Raw genomic sequence first — 20,899 nt, 5'->3', positions numbered from 1 at the left:
CCCAGCTGCTTTCGGAATTATTACAAACTCTGGATTTATGAGTCCTAATTAATGGTACTTTATTGTATGTGCACAATAATTTATCTTGGCAGCATGCATGCTTTATCCAAAAGCCTCAGTGCTTAGGGTAAGGGAAGCCAAAAGTGTCCCTTCCTCCCCAGAGTGTCAACGCTATGTGAAGACTCCGGGGGAAAAAAATCATTTATCTTATCAGATCAAAAGCAGACAAGTTATGGAGTAGATAAAGCATGAGATTCCAGAGGTCCTTCCTAGGCTGTACCCGCTGGTGTTGTCCCCAGAGCTTGACTGGCCTGTGGACACTCTGGGTAAAGTTGACAGATTGTGGGGTGTGGATGGGGCCAGTGGAGGAAGGAGAAGAGGAGGAAAATGACCAAGGGATGCTTGATGACAGTTTCCGGCAACAACAAATATGTGTTTATCCTTTTTTATTATCTGAAGTGTGTTCCCTCTACCATTTTTGTCCTTCACTGGTCTCACCGCCAGCCAGCACTGGCATGAGTCTTTCAGCATTACTTCTAATTAGGAATTAAAGATCCTACTTGGGGGCGCCTGGGTGGCTCAGCCGGTTAAGCGTCTGACTCTTGATTTTGGCTCAGGTCATGATCTCACAGTTCGTGAGTTTGAGCCCTGCATCGGGCTCTGCGCTATCCGTTAAGCAAGGAGCCTGCTTGGGATTCTCTCTCTCCTTTTCTCTCTCTCTCTCTCTTCTCTCAAAAACAAATAAATAAACATTAAAAAAAAAAAAAAAAAAAAAAGATCCTACTTGGTCCAAGGATGCAGCATTGATCTTAGGAGACCTGTACTCTGATTTCCCGGCTGGATCCCACTATCACAGGGGGCTATACCTTCACACCAAGGGTGGTCACCTTGTTCTGCTGACCCTCAGATTTCTGGGGGTGTTTGCTCATGCAAAGACCTCCCAAAGACTTGACCCAAAGAGGGGCCCACCCTCTTCGTCCCCATCTCTGCAGGCGCCTGAATGACTAATAAACCTGAGCTCTATGTCTCCTGCCTGTTACTTGCCTTAATCCAGTCAGGATAAAGCAAGATGGAATTAGAGGCAGCACCCTGCCCAGCCCAGCCTCAGATGGCCTCTCAGCTCTAAGTCTTGGTGTCTCCCTTTCTGGCTCGTGAGAATTTTCAGGGGAGGGCTCACCAGTTACCCCTTTCTGCACATGCGCACACAGACAGTAAGTAGCCTTGCGTGTCGGGGGAACGTCTCCCCATTGCACAGACGAGAAACCGAGGGATGGCATGGTATTATGGTGATGGTGGCACCCAGCTGGGGATGGAGCTGGAAAAGGAGACTTCTGTGTGTTTGGGTTTTCTGCTGTTATTTTTAACTCTGGTTTTAAGCGTCTGTTCTTGCAGCTACGGCCACAAGATAGGGCTGGGATGTTGTGCGACGCGTGATACAACTAAAGGGGCCTGGCCTGCGAGCTCCCCTACCGACGGAGGAGGAAGTGGTTAGGTGGCCAGGAATGCAACCTGCGCCTCCCAGATTAATTAATAATTGAGGGCTGGCCCCCAGCCAGGCGGAGGCCCCCAGCCACTGCAGAGATACAGTGAACAAAGAGTGGTTAACTGCAGTGGGGGAAGGAAAAGTTTGACTTTGCCTGTGGCTAAAAGGGAAATTCACAATGGCCATGATTTATGGGCCGAATTACTTGGGATCCTCCTTAGTGGGCCCAACTTGGGCATGTGCTCCAGGAATGCAGACGCTGGCGGCCTGCAGGGCCATTTGTGCCCCCTGGAAGGGGGGAGGTTGGGGGGGGGGTGCAGCGTGGCCGGCGCCAGCCCCGGTGGAGGAGGTACGAGTCACAACCCGTGGGAGATGGCAGGGAGGGGGACCGCCCCGACCGCCCGGTGGAGCTGGGTCTAGGCTAGAAGCCGAGTGCCCACTGGGACACACTCTTTGAGGAGGAGTGGAAGGAACAGTGGGTGTGGAGTCTGGCTGCCCTGGGTTCAGATTCACACCAATTGGCTGTGTGACTCCGGGCAGGGGGCTTAAACTTCCCTGAGCCTCCATTTGCTCCTCTGTAAGACTACACCTGGGATTGTTCTCGGGGTTAAATGAGATGCTGCATGTTAGACAGTAGGTGCTTAGTAGCGGCTGGACCCCCCCTGGGGTGACTGGAGACGAGGCCTCAGGAACAACCCAGCGATGGCAAAGGGTGCAGGCAGCAACTGTAAGCAGGGTCGTTGCTTAGCAAAGCTCTGCCTGTGTGTGCTAGGCCCACACGTGCCAGGCGTGAGTAGACTGCTGCTAGAGTAGACACAGTTATTCAGGCTCCTTCCCCAAGAGCCCCCTTCGTGCCTGCCCATGATTCAGGAAAGGCACTCCTTTCTCCCACTATCACTCAGGTCCCTATGGCTGCAAACAGCCCTCCGTAGGGGGAGGCAGTTCTAGAAGGCACTTGGGCACCACCATCAGTGGGGTCCAGCCCACATGTCTCCCTGGGCTTCTCGTCTTTTCTAGAAGAAATCAAGGGTTATGCACTGGATCCTGGCAAACAAGCCATGTGCCCCTCTCTTAGCTGAAAAGTTGGCCATGGGAGACCAGGTGGAATCACAGCTGACCGTTGTGACCATCACTCTCATGTTATTGATGCATTACCGACTGGAGTCCTGCGGCATGTGCCCGTGTGTATTCAGACACAGGCTGAGGAATTATGTTAAGAAATACAAAACTGTTACTGAGGTGATGTCTCACCTTCCCAAGGTGCCTGGTGGGAGGCAGTGACAGAAGACAGGGACAAGCCCTGATCCTGCGTCCTTGTTAACCCTTGAGGACCACAGGACAGTCACCCCACCACTCTGAGCTTCAGAATCCGTAACCTAAAACGGGGTCACTTACGAATGAATGGGCTTGGAGAATTGGAAAACCCTCCATGGTTAAAAACAGCATCCCACCATCACCACTGATGGGGGGACAGAGCCACCTTCTTGGCTTGGGCTGTAGGGGCCGCGGGAACCAAGCCTGGCCTCCTGCTGCTGCGGGAACCACTGTTGGACTTAGGGTTGAAGCATGGGGCCAGGTCTTGTGGGACTGTGTCCACCTGCTAGCCTGACGGGATGCACAGACTGACTGGCTCCCTCCCCTGCACCTCCTGCCCCAGATCAAACAAGCCAGCCCTTTACAGGCAGCTTGGAGTTTGGGCAGGGACACACCGAGAAGCTTCAACTGCTTTAAGCTGCACAGTAGCCCAGCCACAAACAGGAGACCTGGTCGCAAGGGTGAGCTTTTGCCAAGCCGGTGGGTCATTTTGCAACGTTTTTGCAGGGAACATTTAAATCTCATGTTACTGCATTCTTTACAGCAAATATTAGTATTTAATTGTGGCTTAATGATCTCTCCAGTCAATATTAGTCTTTTGCCTATTACAAAGCACTACTGTTTGTTCTAGAAATATACAAGAATGATTCAGGCAACCCTCACTTTAAGAAAACCCAGTAGTTGGATTCTGCATTCACTCAAGAGGCATGGATTATGCACTTTGTGTTACAAAAAGATATTTTAAAGAAAAGGATTTAATGGGAGGATTATTTCTGAGCCGAATGCCCCTGCCCCTGGTGCTTTAATTTTGGGGTGTTTATCCTAAACAAATGAGGCAGGTGTGTTTGACCTGCAAAGGTCAAACTGTCTTGTTGGTAAACATTAACAGGCTGGTGTTAGACGAGGCTTATTTTTGAGAGCTCTGCAAATAAGAAAACCAGCCTCCCACCCTGTTCTTTGGCTCTTCCGTACAGAGCCATGCCCTCTGCTCCCTTCACCCTGGTAGACTCAGCAAGCCAGAGAAGCTAAATCCACCCCCGCTGCCAGACAGATGACTGTAGGCTGTAGGCGATTTTTTTTTTTTTTTTTAGCCGCTGAAACAGCTTGCACCTAGTGAGCTCATCTGGGATTCCATTGGCCAGGCTGCATCATGAGGATCAGCAGGTGGGAGCGACGCCCCTTCCTCCCTGCCTGGGGTCCTGGCTTCCGAAAATGGAGCATCGGTGTTATCACCTGTTAGATGGGAAGGATTCTGCTGCTCACCTTTTTCAAACCCAGGGAGAACCCGTAGATTTCCCAACTGCCCTCTCAGCTCTAGGATGTTAAATCCATTAGGCACCCCATTGTTGAGAGCACCCCGTCAGGTTCACAGTGCCAAGTCCCAGGGGAGGAGGGGTCTCAGGGAAGCCTGCACGCAGGTGCGCAGGGCGGAGACACATGCCCCCTTGACAGCATCAGATAGAATGTGGTCACACCCCGGGACTGAGGAAGGCTTTCCATAAGAGGTGACATCGGGGTCTTGACGGTTGAGCAGGAGGCTGACCAGCGGCGGGGATGGGGGGAGGACACTGTTGTTAGGCCCTTCACTAACTCCCTTGGAGCGAGGTACTCTGCAAGGAGAAACCAGCACTCCAGCAGGGCCACCTTGTTGGTGTGTGACTTGTGCCTCACTCAGGACCCGCGCTCAGAAGGGGCCTCTGCTCACTTTAATGCTCTGCCTTCACCACTGAAACTCTGAATACTTTTTGAACAAGGAATCCTGCATTTTCATTTGGTATTGAGTTCCCAAATCGTGTAGCTCTCAGGTCCTGGCACTGAGAGACGGAGACGCCCGGATGGAGCTGCCTGGATTTGCAATAGTTCACCTTGCCACGGCCTGTGGTGTCGGGAGCCTGCCAGATCAGGCGAGAGTAGGGTGCACAAAGTACACATGGAGTGGGGTGTTCGAGGGACAGGGAGCTAAGAGACCTCCATGGCAGGAGATGGTGAGTCCAGGGATTCAAGGGGGTGAGGCTGTGGGGGCCTCTCCTGATGATCCCTTGGGACGTTTCTGTACCAGGATGGGTTCCTGCCCCTGAGAGCGGAGACAGGCTGATTGAGGGCAGTTTTGAGGTACTTTGCTTTCATGGCTTTACACTGGGTCCAAGTAGAAGTCTGGGGCAGGAGGCTTGCCAGCAAAACTCCAGTTGTATTTGGGAAATAAAAGAAAAGTAGAGGTGCCCCCAGTTGTCCCAGCTCTGGAGGCTGCAGGGCAGGAATGTGCCTAGAGATGGGCTTCCCCAAAGCACACCGCCATCCGCCACGAGCCAGCATCCCTGCCCCTCTGCCGCATGCCCAGGCTGTCCCCATCCGCACCTCCAACTGGCCGATTTTGTTCTCTGTCAAGGGAAGTCAAGGTTGGAGTGAGTCAGTGAATGTTGGCACCTTAAGATGAAAACCCAGGCTCAGCCGACCAAGAACCCTGAAGGCCAGTGAGGGGCCTGGTTTGGGTGTGAATTTGGGGATTTGGCCATCAGCAGTGGCTACCTGCAGGCAGGGAGGATTTGGGGGCTCCTTCTCTTCTCAAAACTGCCACCTCTTTCCTGGGGACCGAGGTACCCAGCTTTATTATCTTGCATAAATAGTGTTCTTTTAGAATCTTTCCAGGGGCAACATGAAAAGCAAGGCTTTCCCACCCTGGCAGGTCTCTGGGTAAGAAAACAAACAAACGTATTCCGAGTCTGACTTTGTGATAAGACAAAAGGGGACTTGGAATGGGAGCAAAGTTCAGAGGCTTTTGTTGCAGAAACTGGTTCCCTCTCGAAAATGTGGGCTGGTTTTATAAGCCGCTTATCGCTCTCTCTGCCCCGGTGCGGGACACTTGTCCACAGAACTCTCCCACCCGGACTCGGGCCCCCCCCCCCCCCCCCCCCCCGCTCCCTTGGGGTCTTCATCTCTGGTTTAAGCGGTCGGGTTTCCTGTAGGAGGGCCAGGCTGGTCCAGGCGGGTACACCAGTGTTACTGGTGCAGAGCCTGGTCCCCCAGTCTGATGGCAGCCTTGGGGTGCCTCTCAGAGCCTAGAGCTGCCCGCAGAGTGTTTGTAAGAAGAGCACTGAGGCTCAGGGAGAAAAGCCACTGTTCCCTGAGTGCAAGGAGCCCGGAACAGTCTTGTTGGGGCGGCAGGGCCAGATGGATCTGCTGGCAGTGGGGCCCCGGGTGTCCTCCTCTGTCTCCCCTGAGGCCATAGGTCCTGGGGAGACCGGAGGGGACGCCGAGCAGGCGTGGGTATCAGGGCCCGGGTGGGAGCTTGCTTTCTGTCGGGGGCGGGGGGGGGGGGCACTCGGAGTTCGCTTTGCAGGACTTGTTTGGAAACCGCACAAGATGAAAGGAGTGGAAACCTTACCCACCTCAACCCAGGCCGCCACTTTGTTCCACTGGAGATGTGGGGCCGAGCAGACCAGGGTCAGGGCGCCTTCTGCAGGACCCTGCAGGCCTCTCCCTAGAGAAGGCCGGTTACAGCCCATGGCCGCTGACTGTCCTTACACCCCCCATCCCTCCTCAACCCATCCAGGGCGGGCGCTCCGAGAACCACCCCAAAGAGCAGAGGGAGCAGACGAGGCAGCATGAAGGGCCAGCAGAGAGTGTTGTCAGGCCAGCCAGACAGGATTCCCACGCTGCCGTGCTGTGTGGCTCCTCCACCTTGGGGTCTGTTCACCCCCAGGAGGGGATGATTCTACCTCCTGGACTCGGGGGTTTCTAAAGACAGAATGGATGCAGGGCCCAGAGCGCCCAGCTCCTCCCCACACCTCCAGGGTCCCAGCCAGGGTTAGCAGCCCTTTCCCAAGATCACCCACCATTTCTTACTGCAGCATGTAAAAAATGCTCACAGAGGGGTGGGGGCACGCCTGGGTGGCTCAGTAGGTTAGGTGTCCGACTTCAGCCTAGGTCATGATCTCATCGTTCTGGAGTTCGAGCCCCGTGTCGGGCTCTGTGCTGACAGCTCAGAGCCTGGAGCCTGCTTCAGATTTTGTGTCTCCCTCTCTCTCTGCCCCTCCTCCACTCACACTCTGTCTTTCTCTCTCAAAAATAAATAAACATTAAAAAGAGTTAAAAAAAAAAAAAAGAAAGAAGAAATGCTCACCGGCTTTTGGAGGGGTGGTATGGGAGAAACTATCCTTGGAAACCAAGCAAGTGTATGAGTTTGCGGGACTTCGTGGGGGGCCATCAGTAGCTGTGATAAGGCGCGCTCTCTGAAAACGCCACTGCCCTCCTGGTAATGGTAAGGTGGGCAGCAGGTGGTGGGGAGGTGGCCCCCACATTGCCACATCCAAGGACCCCTTTTACCGTCCAGTCTTTATAAAGCCTTCTTGCGCCAGCTTGGAGTGGACCTGGCTGGGCTGTTGTAGCACAGGGCCTGTGCCATCACCCTGCAGACCTCCTCCCCGTCTCTAAGCCTAGATAGTCGTGAAGCTCAAGTCCCAGCTTTGTCACTTCCTAGCTCAGGGTGGTGGACACGTTAACCTGACCTTCGGACCTCGGTTCCTTCATCTTAAAATGGGAATGACTGAGGATCGACAGTATGTGGAAATAGTGCATTTAAAGTGCTTCATATTCTGCCTGACTCTTGGTCATTAAATGTTGGCTGGTATATTATTAATTATTACTATTATTGGCTGGCTTATTTTATTACTGCTATTACTACTACAACTACCGCTGTTTCCCCTTGATTCTTAACTCCCTTGGCATATCTTATCTTTGTAGATATTATTACCTAATGTGAACACCTTTATGAATTATATAGCCGACTCAATCCATTACACAATTTCTATAAATGATATAGAGGGAATAAGACTGTACGGTGGTAATATTAGTAGAAATAATAATAGCTATTATTTATGGACTATTTTGATTTTCTTTTATTTTTTTAATGTTTATTTTGAGAGAGAGAGAAACAGAGGGGCGAGTAGGGGAGGGGCAGAGAGCGAGGGAGACACAGAATCTGAAGCAGGCTCCAGGCTCCCAGCTGACAGCACAGGGCCCGATGTGGGGTTGGAACTCACGGACCGTGAGATCGTGACCTGAGCTGCAGTCAGACACTTAACCGACTGAGCCACCCAGGCGCCCCTGGAGTGCTTATTTTGAACCAGGCATTATTTGATGCTCTTGAAACGAATCCCAACAGCCTGATGAAGTAAGCAATGATTGCATCCCCATTTTACAGCTTAGGAAGCTGAGGTCCAGGGAGGTAAAGTCACTTGCCCAGGATTTCACAGCTGATGAGTGGCAAAAGCTGATAGTCACATGCAGGAAGCTGTCTGTGCTCCTGAGCCTGTATTCTTAACGCAGCCCCGTGCAGGAGACCTGATGGGACCTTGCTGTATGGCTGATTTCCACTGTGACCTTGGGCAGTCACTTTACTTGTTTGGGACTCAGTTTTTCCACCTGCAAAATCATGAATTTTGGACTGTGTGTTTCGTTGCCTCCCTCTCTCCCTGCTGTCATTCCCCCCTGGCTCTCCCATCTCATCCCTGTCTTGGGGGTAAAAATCCACAACCCAGCAGAGCAGCTGGCTGGCCTGCTGTCTGAAGGTGGCGGTAAGCGCGGTCCTCAGTCCCAGAGACCAGCAGCTGAAAGGCCCCTGAGGTGGACCCTGTGCAGGCGGCAGTGGTGGCCAGACCGCCCGTGATGTAATGACCGATTAGGAACTTCCTCTTGGAAGCCTGGCTTCCTCTAGGAGCCAAAGGTGCTGGAGCTGAGGTGGGGGGTGGGGAGGGGCGAGTGGGAGCGAATAAGAGGAAACTCCTGTCAGCTGGGCCCTGCTTTTGGAAAGAGTTCAGCAGAGAGGCTCGTTCTAAGCTGTTGACCATTAACATGGCCCCGTGCACATTCCTTCTCTGCTTTTACTGCCAGAGCCCAGTGGATAAAGGACGGGTCTCCCCCCTCCCTTAACAAAGGAAGAAAAAAAAAAAAAAGAGCCTCTAATTAATGCCGCATCTCTGGATTCGCTGCAAAACCTGAAGCCATTTCTGCAGCTTAAAATGACAAAGGAAGGTTAAGTGGAAACTCCTTTTCCCCCCTTAAGTTTGATAACAAAAACTACTTATCTAATGGGCAAACAAGGCTTTTAAAGGGGTGTTAGGTTAACCAGATGCAGGGCCACGTAATTACTCCCAGGCCTGGGAGCCGTGGATGAAAAAGCTGCCGGTTGGATGGGAACTTGAAGCCACAGGCATGACATGGGACAGAAGAAAGGAGCTTTCCAGGAGGGCAGGAGGCCCCAGAGTGGCCCGTGACAAGGGGATTGGAAAAACCAGCCTCTGGGCTCTTCTCCGGCTCTGCCACCAATTTACTGGGGTGACCCTGGGCGAGTCACTTCACCTCTCTGGGACTCTGAGTCTCCCTTCCCGGCTCTCAGTGGGGTCTGGGTCTGTCTGCCCTTGCTTTGCGCTCGTTTGAGGTGTGGCTGCGTCTGTCCTTTCTGTCCAGCCCCGGGAGAGGCAGCGAGGCTGCTGTGGCCCCACGCGGGTGTGAAGCAGTAGCAGTGGCTTTGAACATGGAGGAGAATGGGCGGCCCAGCCAGGCCTCTGGAGACCACGAGGGACTCGGGGCCCAGCCTGCACATGCTCTGAGCCTTCCCCGTCTAGCTCTCTTCGAGTCTAAGGGACCAGAGACTTGAATCTGGGCACATCTCTGGTTCCCTTCACAGGATGGCTAGGTCCAAGGCAGTTTGGCCAAAGGGAGGGGGGGGATCACGAGGAAAACAAGCTGCACTGCGTGTGCTCAGGCTCTTGGACCGCGCAGCCCACGGGGGAGCACACAGGAACGCTCCTGCCCTGTGTTTTGACAGAATACTGCTGATTCGAAGAAGCTAAAGGCTTTTCTTGGGATTGCAGCTCTCCCCGCCTCCCCCAGGCTGCAGTCGGCGCTCCTGGTGCCCCAGCACCCCCACAAAATTACACGTTGGGCTCGCAGCACACTCACGGGGCAGAGAGGCCAAGGAGAAGGAATGCCAACCATTGGAGGGACTGGCTCCTGCGCAGGGGAGAGGGCCTGTGGCTGGCCGGCTCCTCCTGCCCACCACAGGCGGCCACCACCCTCTGGTGGCAGGAATGTAGGCACCGCTGAGGCCGGGCCGCCCCTGCCCGGTCTGGAAACACAGGGGCTGTCCCCTGGGCCACCACAGAGCCCTGCTGAGGCCGCTCCAGGACAGCCACAGAGAGCTGGCTGAGCAGCGCATTGCCACTCCCTGCCTTTTCTTTCAAGGCGTCATACCTACCACGAAATGCACAACTCTTCGGTGTACAGGCGATGACTTTTGACAGTGAGTACAGCCGAGTTCCCGTTGGACCGATCGAGATATGAAACATTTCCGTCATCCCAGAATGTTCCCCCGTGCCCCTTCCCTGTCCTGGAGGTAAATCCCTGTTCTGATTTCTATCACCGGAGGTTAGTTGTCTACTCGAGAATGTTATATAAATAGAAACAAACAGCAGATCTTCTGTGTCTGGCTTCTCTCACTTAGCACAATACACTTGAGATCCATCCACGGTGTTGTATGTTTCAGTAGTTGGTTCCTTTTGATTGGTGAGTCGTGTTCCATTGTATGGGTGTACCTTACTTTTGTGTATCCCTTATCCTAGCCTGTTTGGGCTGCTGTAACAAATCCCACAGCCTGAGTGGCTTGAACCACACACGTGTATTTTTTACGGGTCCTGAGGCCGGGGAGTCCAAGGTCAAGGCACTGGTAGTTTTGGAGTCTACTGAGGGCCCAAGTCCTGGTTCACAGATGGACGTGTTCTCGCTGTGTCCTCAGAAGGGCAAAAGGGGTGAGGGAGCTCTCCTGGGTCTCTCTTGTAAGGGCACTAATCCCATTTATTCATGAGGGCTCTACCCTCAGGACCTAATCGCCCCCCAAAGGCCCCGCCTTCAAACACCATCACACCGAGGGTTAGGATTTCAATACATGAATTTGGGGGTTCACAAATACTCAGTCCATGCCATCCATTCCCCTGTTGATGGACAACTGAGCTATTTGCCAAGTTTGGATGACTGCAAGTGGAATTGCTGTGAACATTCACTAAATTGCAGCCATTTTCGTCGAGCTCATCATTCAGATGGGAGGCCTGAGGCCAGGAGAAGGAAGATGAGCTGCCTGATACAGGCCTGAAGCCTGGACCCTGACACGCTCCCCCCACAGCCTGGGGCCACTCTGCCAGGTCTGCCCCAGACATAGCGCCAGACCCAGACCGCGTCCCTCCTCTCCTCCTCCCCTGAGAGCCCTCCCAGCCGGGACTCAGAGTCTGGCTGGGAACTAGGCCAGGCCCCGAGCAGGGGGTAGCGAGCAGGAGTTTCGGTCAGAGCGCGGTCATCTTTGATGTTGTTCACTCGGGTCTGACTCTCTGGTATTTATTTGCAATTAAGGAGCTGGTTCCTAATTAGGTTGATGGCGGGACCACAGCCTTGGAGCCACGAGAAGAAAAAGATCTTCTGCAAAAGACTGTCCCCTTGCGCCCTGAGTGGCAGCCCTACGGAGGATGAGAAGCGTGGCGGTGGGGTGGGGCCCCATCACTGTGGGAAGGGCAGAGGTTTGGGGGGCCTGGCGTCTTGCTGGCAGAGATCACGTCAGCTCGTGTCGGTCCCGCTGCATTAGACCTGAATCCGTGTGTGTGTGTGTGTGTGTGTGTGTGTGTGTGTGTGTGTGTACACAGAGCCATAGCGGCACTCGCCTTTGTTCTAGACATTTAGTCATTCCTTGCTCCATTTGTCATTCCTCTGCATATGAGGCACCTCTCTTTACCCTTGGGTTCTAGGCTGGGAGCTAAACCTTCGCACCAGTACAGTGCTCTACACTCTGTGAGGGGCATTGCCATCTGCTCTCCTATCGTAACCTCCCGTGGTGGTGACCCGGGGTCATGACCCCTGGCACCCCTAAGGAGCCCTGGCCTTTGAAGGGTTAGCACCAGTGCTGGGGCCAATAAACAGACAGCTACTTCTTTCTGCACCCAATTGATCTGCTGCTGGAGTTTCCAGAAAAGTCCAAAGATGGACTTATGGGTTATGAAGAAGCCCATTTTACAAGTGGGGAGACTGAGGCTTGGACACAGCAGCTTGTCCATGGCCACAGTCAGTAGTAAGAGCCTTAGGTCTGTCTCACTTTGAAACCCTTTGGCTCATGGGACAAGCATTAGATTAGAATTCTGGAGTCTCAGATTTGGGTCCCAGTTCTGCTACCTGCTGCTGTGTGTGTGTGTGTGTGTGGGCGAGTCACCCTGTACCCCCCGGGGTGCCATCTTTGGGGCACAAGGACATTCAGTTCAATTAGTGGCTCCCAGAAGCCAGTCTTAGGACTACATTTTCATTGGTCCATGATGAAAGAAATAAGAAAATTTCTTATACTCTAATCATATTAACTTTTACATTTCTGATTTAGGTCCTATCTATTTTATCAGTATCAAATTATACTTTTTTTTGTGCTAGTGATAGTAGATGGTCTTGGGGTAAGTTTATTTATTTATTTTGAGAGAGACATAGACAGCACGAGTAGGGGAGGGGCAAAAAAGAGAGGGAGAGAGAGAATCCCAAGTGGACACCGCAGTGTCAGCACAGAGCCTGATGTGGGGCTCGAACTCACAAAATCGTGAGGTCATGACCTGAGCCGAAACCAAGAGTCGGACACTTAGCTGACTGAGCCACCCAGCTACCCTAGTCTTGGGGTTTTTAATAAGTCTGCACATGACAAAATAAAACAGTAGGAACCCCGTACATTCACAATCCCTCTGTTAAGCAATGTATCGACTCGTGAAAGTCTAGACCAGCCAGGGGCCCTGACCAACAGCACAGACACCTGCTCAGGCATAGGGAGTGGCTGCATTGAAGACTGTAGGTACATGGGAGGGAGAGATCAGAGAGGGCTTCTTGGAGGCAACAGTCCATCTCCTGGAACTTGGAAAACTTGGCCAGGAGGCCAGGTGTGATAAGTGTTACCCAGCCTGCACAACAAGAGAGACTGCCGGAGGTGAGGCCCGACTCAGGCACTGTCCCTGAACCAGACGGTTGGGGCAGGCCAGGGCCTAGGGCAGCTCTGTGGGGTTCATCCCCCAAGCACAGGATCCTATCCCCCTGAGGAGTGCTGGAGCAAGGCTGGGTATTAATGAGGTGGGGGTAAATGATGAGGGGCATTTGGCTTAGCTGGGGTGGGAGGAGCTGAGAAAGGGGGCAGGAAATGCTCCCCCCACCCAGTTCCATTACTCTCCATCTCCCCCCCTCAACATACACACACACACAGACATACACACACGTACACACACACACATTCTGACTGCTCCCTTGCCTTTTACAATGGAGTGGCTACACCCTGGGGCAGAGCCGCCACTTTATGACTGGGTGGCCTCTGAGCCTTATCTGTAAAGGTGGGGGGGAAAGCAGTAACCCTCACTCAGTGAGGTGTTTCATTTGTGGGCCGGGGAGTGACTCACCAGCTAAACACCTCCAAGACTCAGACCATGAGAGCAGCCTGGTTACAAACAGGGAAACTAAGGCTTAGAAAAGGGAAGGGACTTGTTTAGTGCATGGGTTTCAGTGGGGAGTCTGCCCGGAGCGTGGCCTGGCACGGATGCTGGCTCTGGCACTCACTTGTGTGTATCCTTGACCAGTTAACGGCACCTCTCTGGGCCTCAGTTTCCTCACCTGTGAAATGGGGTGGGACCAGGAGTGAACCGAGGCTGTTGTGAAGAGGGCGCCTAGCTCATGAAAGGCCTTTGGTGATGTGTGTTGCTCGTCCTGTCACCCAACACTCCCCAGGCACAGAGCCTTTGCTCCCCCACCTCTGTGTCCAGTGCTCCCCAGGCGCTGTCGTTGGTCGTGAGAAGCCCGGTGCTGGGGTTTCGTGGCCAGGCTGGGACAGCACTGCTTTCCTGGCTCTTGGGAACTCCCCAGACCTGTGCCAGATGGATGGGCGGAGAGATGGTCCGTGGCTTGGAGTGTTCCTGACTGTCCACCTGCTGGGACTGACCTAGTGCCTGCCCTGTGGCACCACAGGCTAGAGCTGTTTCTCTACCTGCTGGCCAAGGGGTAAGTCACTTGAGGGCAAGGATCAGGGTCTCTTCTCCCCCCACCCCACCTCCCATCAGCCTGCAAAAACCAAGAAGGGCCTGGATGGAGACTATGAGGCAAATCAATACATTCTCAGGGAGTGGCCTGGGGACCCATGTCTGGGACCTTAACACCAGGCAGAGGGTGAGGGGCACGCCCTTTGGGGCTCTGCCCAGCTCACGGCCTCAGCAGAGTTGGCAGCCTGCAGGAGGCCTCTCGGGTAGACAGCTTCCTGCTAGGTGGCTAGGCGGGCCTCCCAGCGCATAAGAGGTTGTGAGGGGCCCTGTCACCCTGCTGCTCTGGGGCTTCTAGGCGGGGCTGAGCTGAAGGCAGACAGAGCTGACCTCACCCCGGCTCCTGAATGAAGTTGTTAGCAGTGTTTTCTTCCTCGGCTTTGGTTGGACTTTGATCAGTTTCTCGTGGAGGAGCCATGCCATAAAGCACCTTGCTGCGTTCCCGTCACATTCTCAGGAGAACTTTCTCCCCTCTGTGCATAAGCCCCATCCAAGGGGTGTGTGGGAACATGTCACATCACGGGGCAGTCATGGATGCCCACCTGCTACTCAGAGCTCTGAGCTCAAAGGAAAGACCAGATGTCAAAAGACTTCGGAATCTGAGAAGCTGGCCACACACAGCAGCAAAGACGGGGCTGCCCTTCAAGACGGGCCCTGGCCTCTGGGTGGTCTTAGGTCTGGTATCAGGAAATTGCTCGTCCAGACATGCAGAAATGCTTCAAGCTGCAGGGGAAAGGGATCCCAGTCATCCAGGCCACCCCTTTGCTGTCCATGGGGAAACTGAGGCCCAGAGAGGAGCAGCACACACCTTCAAGAGCTGGCGAACTCTGGAGCCCTTGTGGGGCAATTTTCTTTAATACTTAGAGACCTCAGCTTCTCTTTCTCACAGAAGGGGCTGCAGTTCTGGTGAAAATCTGCACTTCCTGCCAAGAGAGCCACCTCGAGGGGTGGGGGATAGGAGTGACTGGGAGACTAGGCATCATGCTCCAGACCAAGGCTGGGAAAATTCTGGGGGTTGGAAGGGATTCTGGGGCCCCACTCCCCTACCTCATCGTGCCTTGCTATGCCTGAGTCCCCTTCAAATGGGGAAATGTCCCCTGACGACTTAACCCCACTCTTTTCAGGTTGAGGCTTACACTGGCCGGGTTCAGATCCTGGCTGGGCCACTCACTAGCTCTGTGGCCTTTGGGCAGACAGCTGGTGTCTTGGATCCTCATCCGTAAAATGAGGAGAAGGTGGTCTCGTCACAGAGTGATTAGGACCCAGTGGGGTCAGACAGGGTCAGAAATGCAGCACCTGGAACATTGTAGGTGCTCCGTGTTCAGCCCTTCCTTTGGGTGTGGGAGGACTGTCCGGTCTCCTGCCAGCTGGAGCTTGGAAAAGTCTACAGGGCAGGGGCCGAGTGTGGTTCATGTTTGTGTAGCCTTAGCACCGAGCACACAGTAGGCGCCTTGCCTTCTGCGTAGGCTCGTAACCTTTGTTTTCCCCCTTTGCGCCTGTAGGGGGCCGTTCTGCTGTGAGTTACGTTTCTTGAGGACAAGCTGGCAGGCGGTCGGTGCCCGCATGTCTGTTGAATGCTGCAAACTACCCCCCCCCCCCCACTCCGGACCCCCACGGTCCAGGCAGCAGTGCTGCGTCCCCCTCCCCCCTCCTTAACGCTCCCCCTGCCCTGTGCTTGCCCCGCAGACGCCAGCATGTCTCCGGATGCCACTAAGCCCAGCCACTGGTGTAGCGTGGCCTACTGGGAGCACCGGACGCGTGTGGGCCGCCTCTACGCGGTGTACGACCAGGCCGTGAGCATCTTCTACGACCTACCTCAGGGCAGCGGCTTCTGCCTGGGCCAGCTCAACCTGGAGCAGCGCAGCGAGTCGGTGCGGCGCACGCGCAGCAAGATCGGCTTCGGCATCCTGCTCAGCAAGGAGCCCGACGGCGTGTGGGCCTACAACCGCGGCGAGCACCCCATCTTCGTCAACTCCCCCACGCTCGACGCGCCCGGCGGCCGCGCCCTCGTGGTGCGCAAGGTGCCGCCCGGCTACTCCATCAAGGTGTTCGACTTCGAGCGCTCGGGCCTGCTCCAGCAGGGGCCCGAGCCCGACGCCGCCGACGGCCCCTACGACCCCAACAGCGTCCGCATCAGCTTCGCCAAGGGCTGGGGGCCCTGCTACTCGCGGCAGTTCATCACCTCCTGCCCCTGCTGGCTGGAGGTCCTCCTCAACAACCACAGATAGCGGCGGCCGCCTGCCCCGCCGCCCAGAGACACAACCCGCCCCCCCTACAGCCGACCACGGACGAGACCCCCCCCCCCCCAATATCATCTACCTAGATTTAATATAAAGTTTTATATATTATATGGAAATATATATTATACTTGTAATTATGGAGTCATTTTTACAATGTAATTATTTATGTATGGTGCAATGTGTGTATATGGACAAAACAAGAAAGACGCACTTTGGCTTATAATTCTTTCAATACAAATATATTTTCTTTCTTTCCTCCTTCCTCCTCTTCTTTATTATTTTATTTTATTTTATTTTTTAAGAAAATGATACAGCAGAGCTAGGTGGAGAAGCCTGGGTTTGGCATATGGTTTTTGAAATATTAATGCCCAGACAAAAAGCTAATACCAGTCACTCGTTGATAATAAAGTATTCACATTATAGTTTTTTTTTTTTTTTTTTTTAATGTTTTCTTTCTAACAACGAGGGACATGCAGGGCTTCGGTGGGTTTCTGGCCCATCGAGCGCACTGAAACTTGATTTCAGTCTTTTACCAGATAAAGAGTAGAGGGGCTAAATTGACAAGAGAGGAGGGGCATATGTTTACTGTTAAGGCCAGAGAAGGTTCTGGTGTTCCCTCCTGCCCGTGGCTTCGGTGTGTCCACAGGATGGGGGGAAGGGAGGGTACATGGCCGTCCATCCTGGATAAACTCTCCCAGTCTGATGGAGGAGGCTCAGGTCCATGCCTCCCATCTCTGAACTGTGCACAAGCCAGAAGACACTGATTCTCAGCACTGTGGGGAAGTGGCCTGAGGAAGAAAGACAGACAGTGGGCCTCAGGCCCACCTACCACCTTGGGAAACCCACCTGAGCCCCAGGGTGAAGCTCCTTTTAGGACCTCCCAACCCTCACCAAAGAGCTCAGAGCTAGGTCATCTGGGGTTGTATTTATGATTTATGCAAAGGCAGGTTGTTTCTCTCTGCTCTATAAAAGGGAAAAGTTGAGGTTCGGGAAGGGCAAATGACTAGCTCATGACAGATCAGGGTTAAAAGTCACATTTAATTGTAGGACCAGAGCCATATTAAATCCGTTTTCTCTCTTGAGAAAACTCAAGGAAAGAAGGCTTCCTTGGCCAGATAACTAAGGGGAATGTTACATTGTATATCTTCTTTCTTGGAGATTTACATTAGCATATTAAATGCTCTGAGAAGTCGTGTGTATTATCCATTGCTGCGTAATAAATTATCCTAAAACGTAGCAGCTTGAAACTAACGTTTCTTATCTCTCGCAGTTTCTGTGTTTCAGGAATGCAGGAGCGACTCAGCTGGGTGGTTCTGGTTCAGGGTCCCGTGAGGTTGTAGTCCAGCTGTCGGCCAGGGCTGCAGTCATCTGAGGCTTGTCTGGAGCGGGCCAACCCACTTCCAAGCTCACTCACGTGGCTGTTGGCTGCAGGCCTCTGTTCCTCACCACACAGGCCTCTCCACCGGGCTACTCGTGACGTGGCTTCCCCCATAGCGAAGGATCCAGATGAGGGAGAGAACATGCGCGAAACTCTCATCCTTGCTCACCTTATCTCGGAAGTGATCTGCAATCACTTCGCCACGTTCTACGGATCACACGGACCGTTCTTGCTAACGACGTGGGAGGGAAGGCATGAGAATCTAGATGTCAGGAGGTGGGGATCATGGCCACCATATCCTCTAAGAAATAGACCATTCATTGTGCTTTGTTTCCCAAAGTTATTTACCAATGGACTCTCCCCACCCCTGCTAATCCTGTCCCTGTAGCAGGGCATACTGGCACCATTGTCAGGTGCTGGACACACCAGGGCACCCCACCCTGAAGCCCTGCCCTGAAGATGCCCATCGGGATGCTGGTCTTACTGGGTATTGGTGTGGGGTCAGTGTGGGGGTCACTTTGGGCTCAGGCAGTTAGCAGAGTGCCAGATGGAATAAGGAGCCACTTTTGTGGGCATGTTATGGCTCTGGTCCTCACAGGCAAGCCACAGGCTAGGGGTGGCGGAGGGGACAGGAGCAAAGGGGAGACACCATGGGAGTGGCAGAAACCAAGAGGCATCCGTCGGATGGAACCCCTAGAAGTCAGCAGAAGGGTAATCTTCAGACCCTCGTGCTCTGCAGCCAGGGTGCCTGAGTTCAAATTCTGTGTCTGCCATTACAGGATACACCAGAGACTTCTCAATGTGCCCTGGTATTATTACCATAAGGTGGTATGAGATGGGGATAAAAATTGTTCCTACCTGAGAAGTAGGTTTGGGAGAAATCAGGACATCACACAGTTCCTGGTCCATCATCAGTGCATATCAGCTATTGGTAACACAGGGCCGGGACTGGAAAGGGAGGCTGGGGCCCTCAGATGTCAGGACAAGGAGCTGGGGTGACTTTTGGGGGGCGGGGGAAGGAGCTGGTTTCTGAGTGGGCCGGGGAGGTGATCAGTGCAGGCCTTCAGGAAGCTCTTTGTGGGGACTTCCCAGCGGGAGGAATGCGCAGGCTGCAGGCAGGAACGAGTGGGCCGAGCCCTGGCTCCCCAGCTCCTCGTGTTCACCAAAGCCAGTCTCTCAAGAGGGGCTCTTTGCTCTCAGAGGAAGCAGCCAGTCACCCCGCAGTGCCTGGGGGTGGAAGTTGTGATCACAGTCCCCCTTCATCAGGGAGCAGGAGGCACAGGCCCAGAGCAGGGAAGTGTTTACCTCAATCCTATATAACCTATATAACCATAGATGTTTGGATATGACCTGGGTCGCCTCCATCCCCCCACAGGGTGTATTCTGTGCGGACCGGCAAGGGACATCCTTTTGCCATCTTCCAGATTCTCGGGGTCCCCGCGGAAGCAGATGGCATCAATTCTGGAGTTAAGCCTCATAGGCTGTGCTTTCTCCTGGTCCCCCTCCAGCCCAGGTCCTTTCATTCCCTGTTGCCACTCTCGGGCCTGCGCCCACGTCCCCCTGCCGCCCTGTACCGTCCAGGCGTTGGTCCTCCTCTCGAGCATTTTCAAGCCAGTAACTGGTAGCAGTCACTGTTTGCCAGCCCTTGCTACACACAAAGAATTGTTTACACACCTCAAGTCCAGGAGAACCCCTGCAGCGATGGTCTCAATTGTTGCCCCTTTTCAGATGGAGAAACCAGGTTTATACCCGTGTGCCCCTTTGTCCGAGGTCCCTGGGGGAAGCAACAAGCCCTCTGTGTTGGATGCCAGCTGGGGGCCCCCCCTGGGTGCGGGTTGTGATTGGCTTTGTGAAGGTGGGCCTGTCCCTCGGGGATAGTCTGCCAGCATGAGGGGCTGAGTCCTGGGGCCCCAGGGCGTCAACCCTACAGCCGTCTTGCTCCCAGGCCTGCCCCCCTCCTGAGGTTCTTGGGTGGCTTCGAGTGTCAGGGAGAGGCCCTGTAGCGGCCGTTCTTCATGGGGGTCTGAGACTCCCGTGCCAGCCCCTCGGTTCACAGGTGGGGAAACCGAGTCCCAGACAGAAGAGACTGAGTGGCCGAGGTCACGAAGTGGCAGCAGGACCTGCCACCCTCCCCCCTCTCCCAGTCACGGTACTCGGGACTCGCAATAACTCTGCGGTTTCCCCCAGACCACCCAGGGATCCAGTGACTCAGGCTCCAAAGGAGACACTTTCTAAACAAGGCCGGGTCTCTGGAGAGTGTGGTGGGAGCCTGGTCCCTGCAGGCCCTGGGAAACGAGGTGGGTGGGGCTCACTGCCTCCCAACCCAAGCTCAGGCCTGGAAGGGGGCGGGGGGGGGCGGGATTTCCTGCAATGACTAGGCTTTTGGAGGAGGGTGGGTCCCTCCACTGCCCCCTCCCCCCATCTCCAGTCCCACCCCTGCCTTAGCCTCTAGGAGTGTCTGGGGGTGTGAGAGAAGCAGGACTGGGAGAGAGCCGGTGTGGGGGGGTGGGGGCGGGCCTGGAGATCTTGTTTCACGCTTCAGGTGACAAAACCCAAGGCCCAGAGAAGGGTGTGAGTAGTCTGAGGTCACACAGCAAATTCAGGGCAGAGCTGACCCTACACCTCCAGTTTCAGGACTCCTGGTCTAACTGCTCCCTCCGAGTTCAGGCAGATTCCATCAACGCTCTGGAGAGCATTGAGACACCTCTGCTCCCCTCCGAGAACTCATGCCCTCTTACCCCTGTCCCGGGAGCTCCCGTTCCCTGCCCCCCACCCGCATAGTTCAGGAGGCTTAGTGGCTGTAGCTGTCTTGCTATAATCCTGACTCTGCCGCTTACCAGTTATGTGCTCTGAGGCAAGTTACTTAACCTCTCAGTGCCTCAGTTTCCCCATCTGAATACTAATGAGTATTGACCTCCTAGAGTCATTGGGAGGATATAGGAATGAGTGCATGTTGGGCACTCAGAACTGACGGGTATTAAGCTCTTGGCAGGTGTACTCACAAACTATACTCACTAGTATAATTTGCGGGCTGGAAGGTAGCTCAGGTTGGTAAGAAAAGCTTTGGTTGGGGACTGAGCAAGTGTTAAGAACTCAAATCCAGAGTCCTTAACTTGCTGTTGGCGTTGAGCAATCAGTCACCTGACCTGTGCGAACCTCTGTTTCTTCAGTGAGAAAGGAAATCCATGACCCACTGGGACATTTGTAGTCGGGGCCACCAGGGTGTCCCCTGGCCAGCTGCTGTGGCCTCTTAACTGGGCCTCCAACCTACTCTCTACCCAGAGTGATGCTGTGCACCCGCATCTGTCAGTGCCCCCCCTCCGCAGGACGGTGACCCCTCTGATGACTCCCTGTACCCTCAGGACAGAGAATTCCCTCTTCGAGTGGCCTGGGAGGCCTT

At 54.1% G+C, this 20,899-nt stretch overlaps 1 protein-coding gene across 1 annotated transcript in view; it reads left to right on the top strand.

Moving 5' to 3' along the window:
• The window catches only part of SMAD6 (SMAD family member 6), a 75,539-nt gene extending 59,359 nt beyond the window's left edge, over positions 1-16,180 (top strand). Inside the window, exon 4 of the mRNA XM_042988580.1 lies at positions 15,568-16,180. Coding sequence (XP_042844514.1) covers positions 15,568-16,109 — 542 coding nt within the window. The 3' untranslated portion in view covers positions 16,110-16,180. The remainder of the gene's footprint in view (positions 1-15,567) is intronic.
• Positions 16,181-20,899: the final 4,719 nt, after the last annotated feature.

The sequence above is a fragment of the Panthera tigris genome, chromosome B3 (genome assembly GCF_018350195.1).
Source record: "Panthera tigris isolate Pti1 chromosome B3, P.tigris_Pti1_mat1.1, whole genome shotgun sequence".
Taxonomy (NCBI): domain Eukaryota; kingdom Metazoa; phylum Chordata; class Mammalia; order Carnivora; family Felidae; genus Panthera; species Panthera tigris.
Note: the sequence above shows the minus strand (reverse complement) of the source record. Positions and strands in the feature narration are given on the sequence as shown.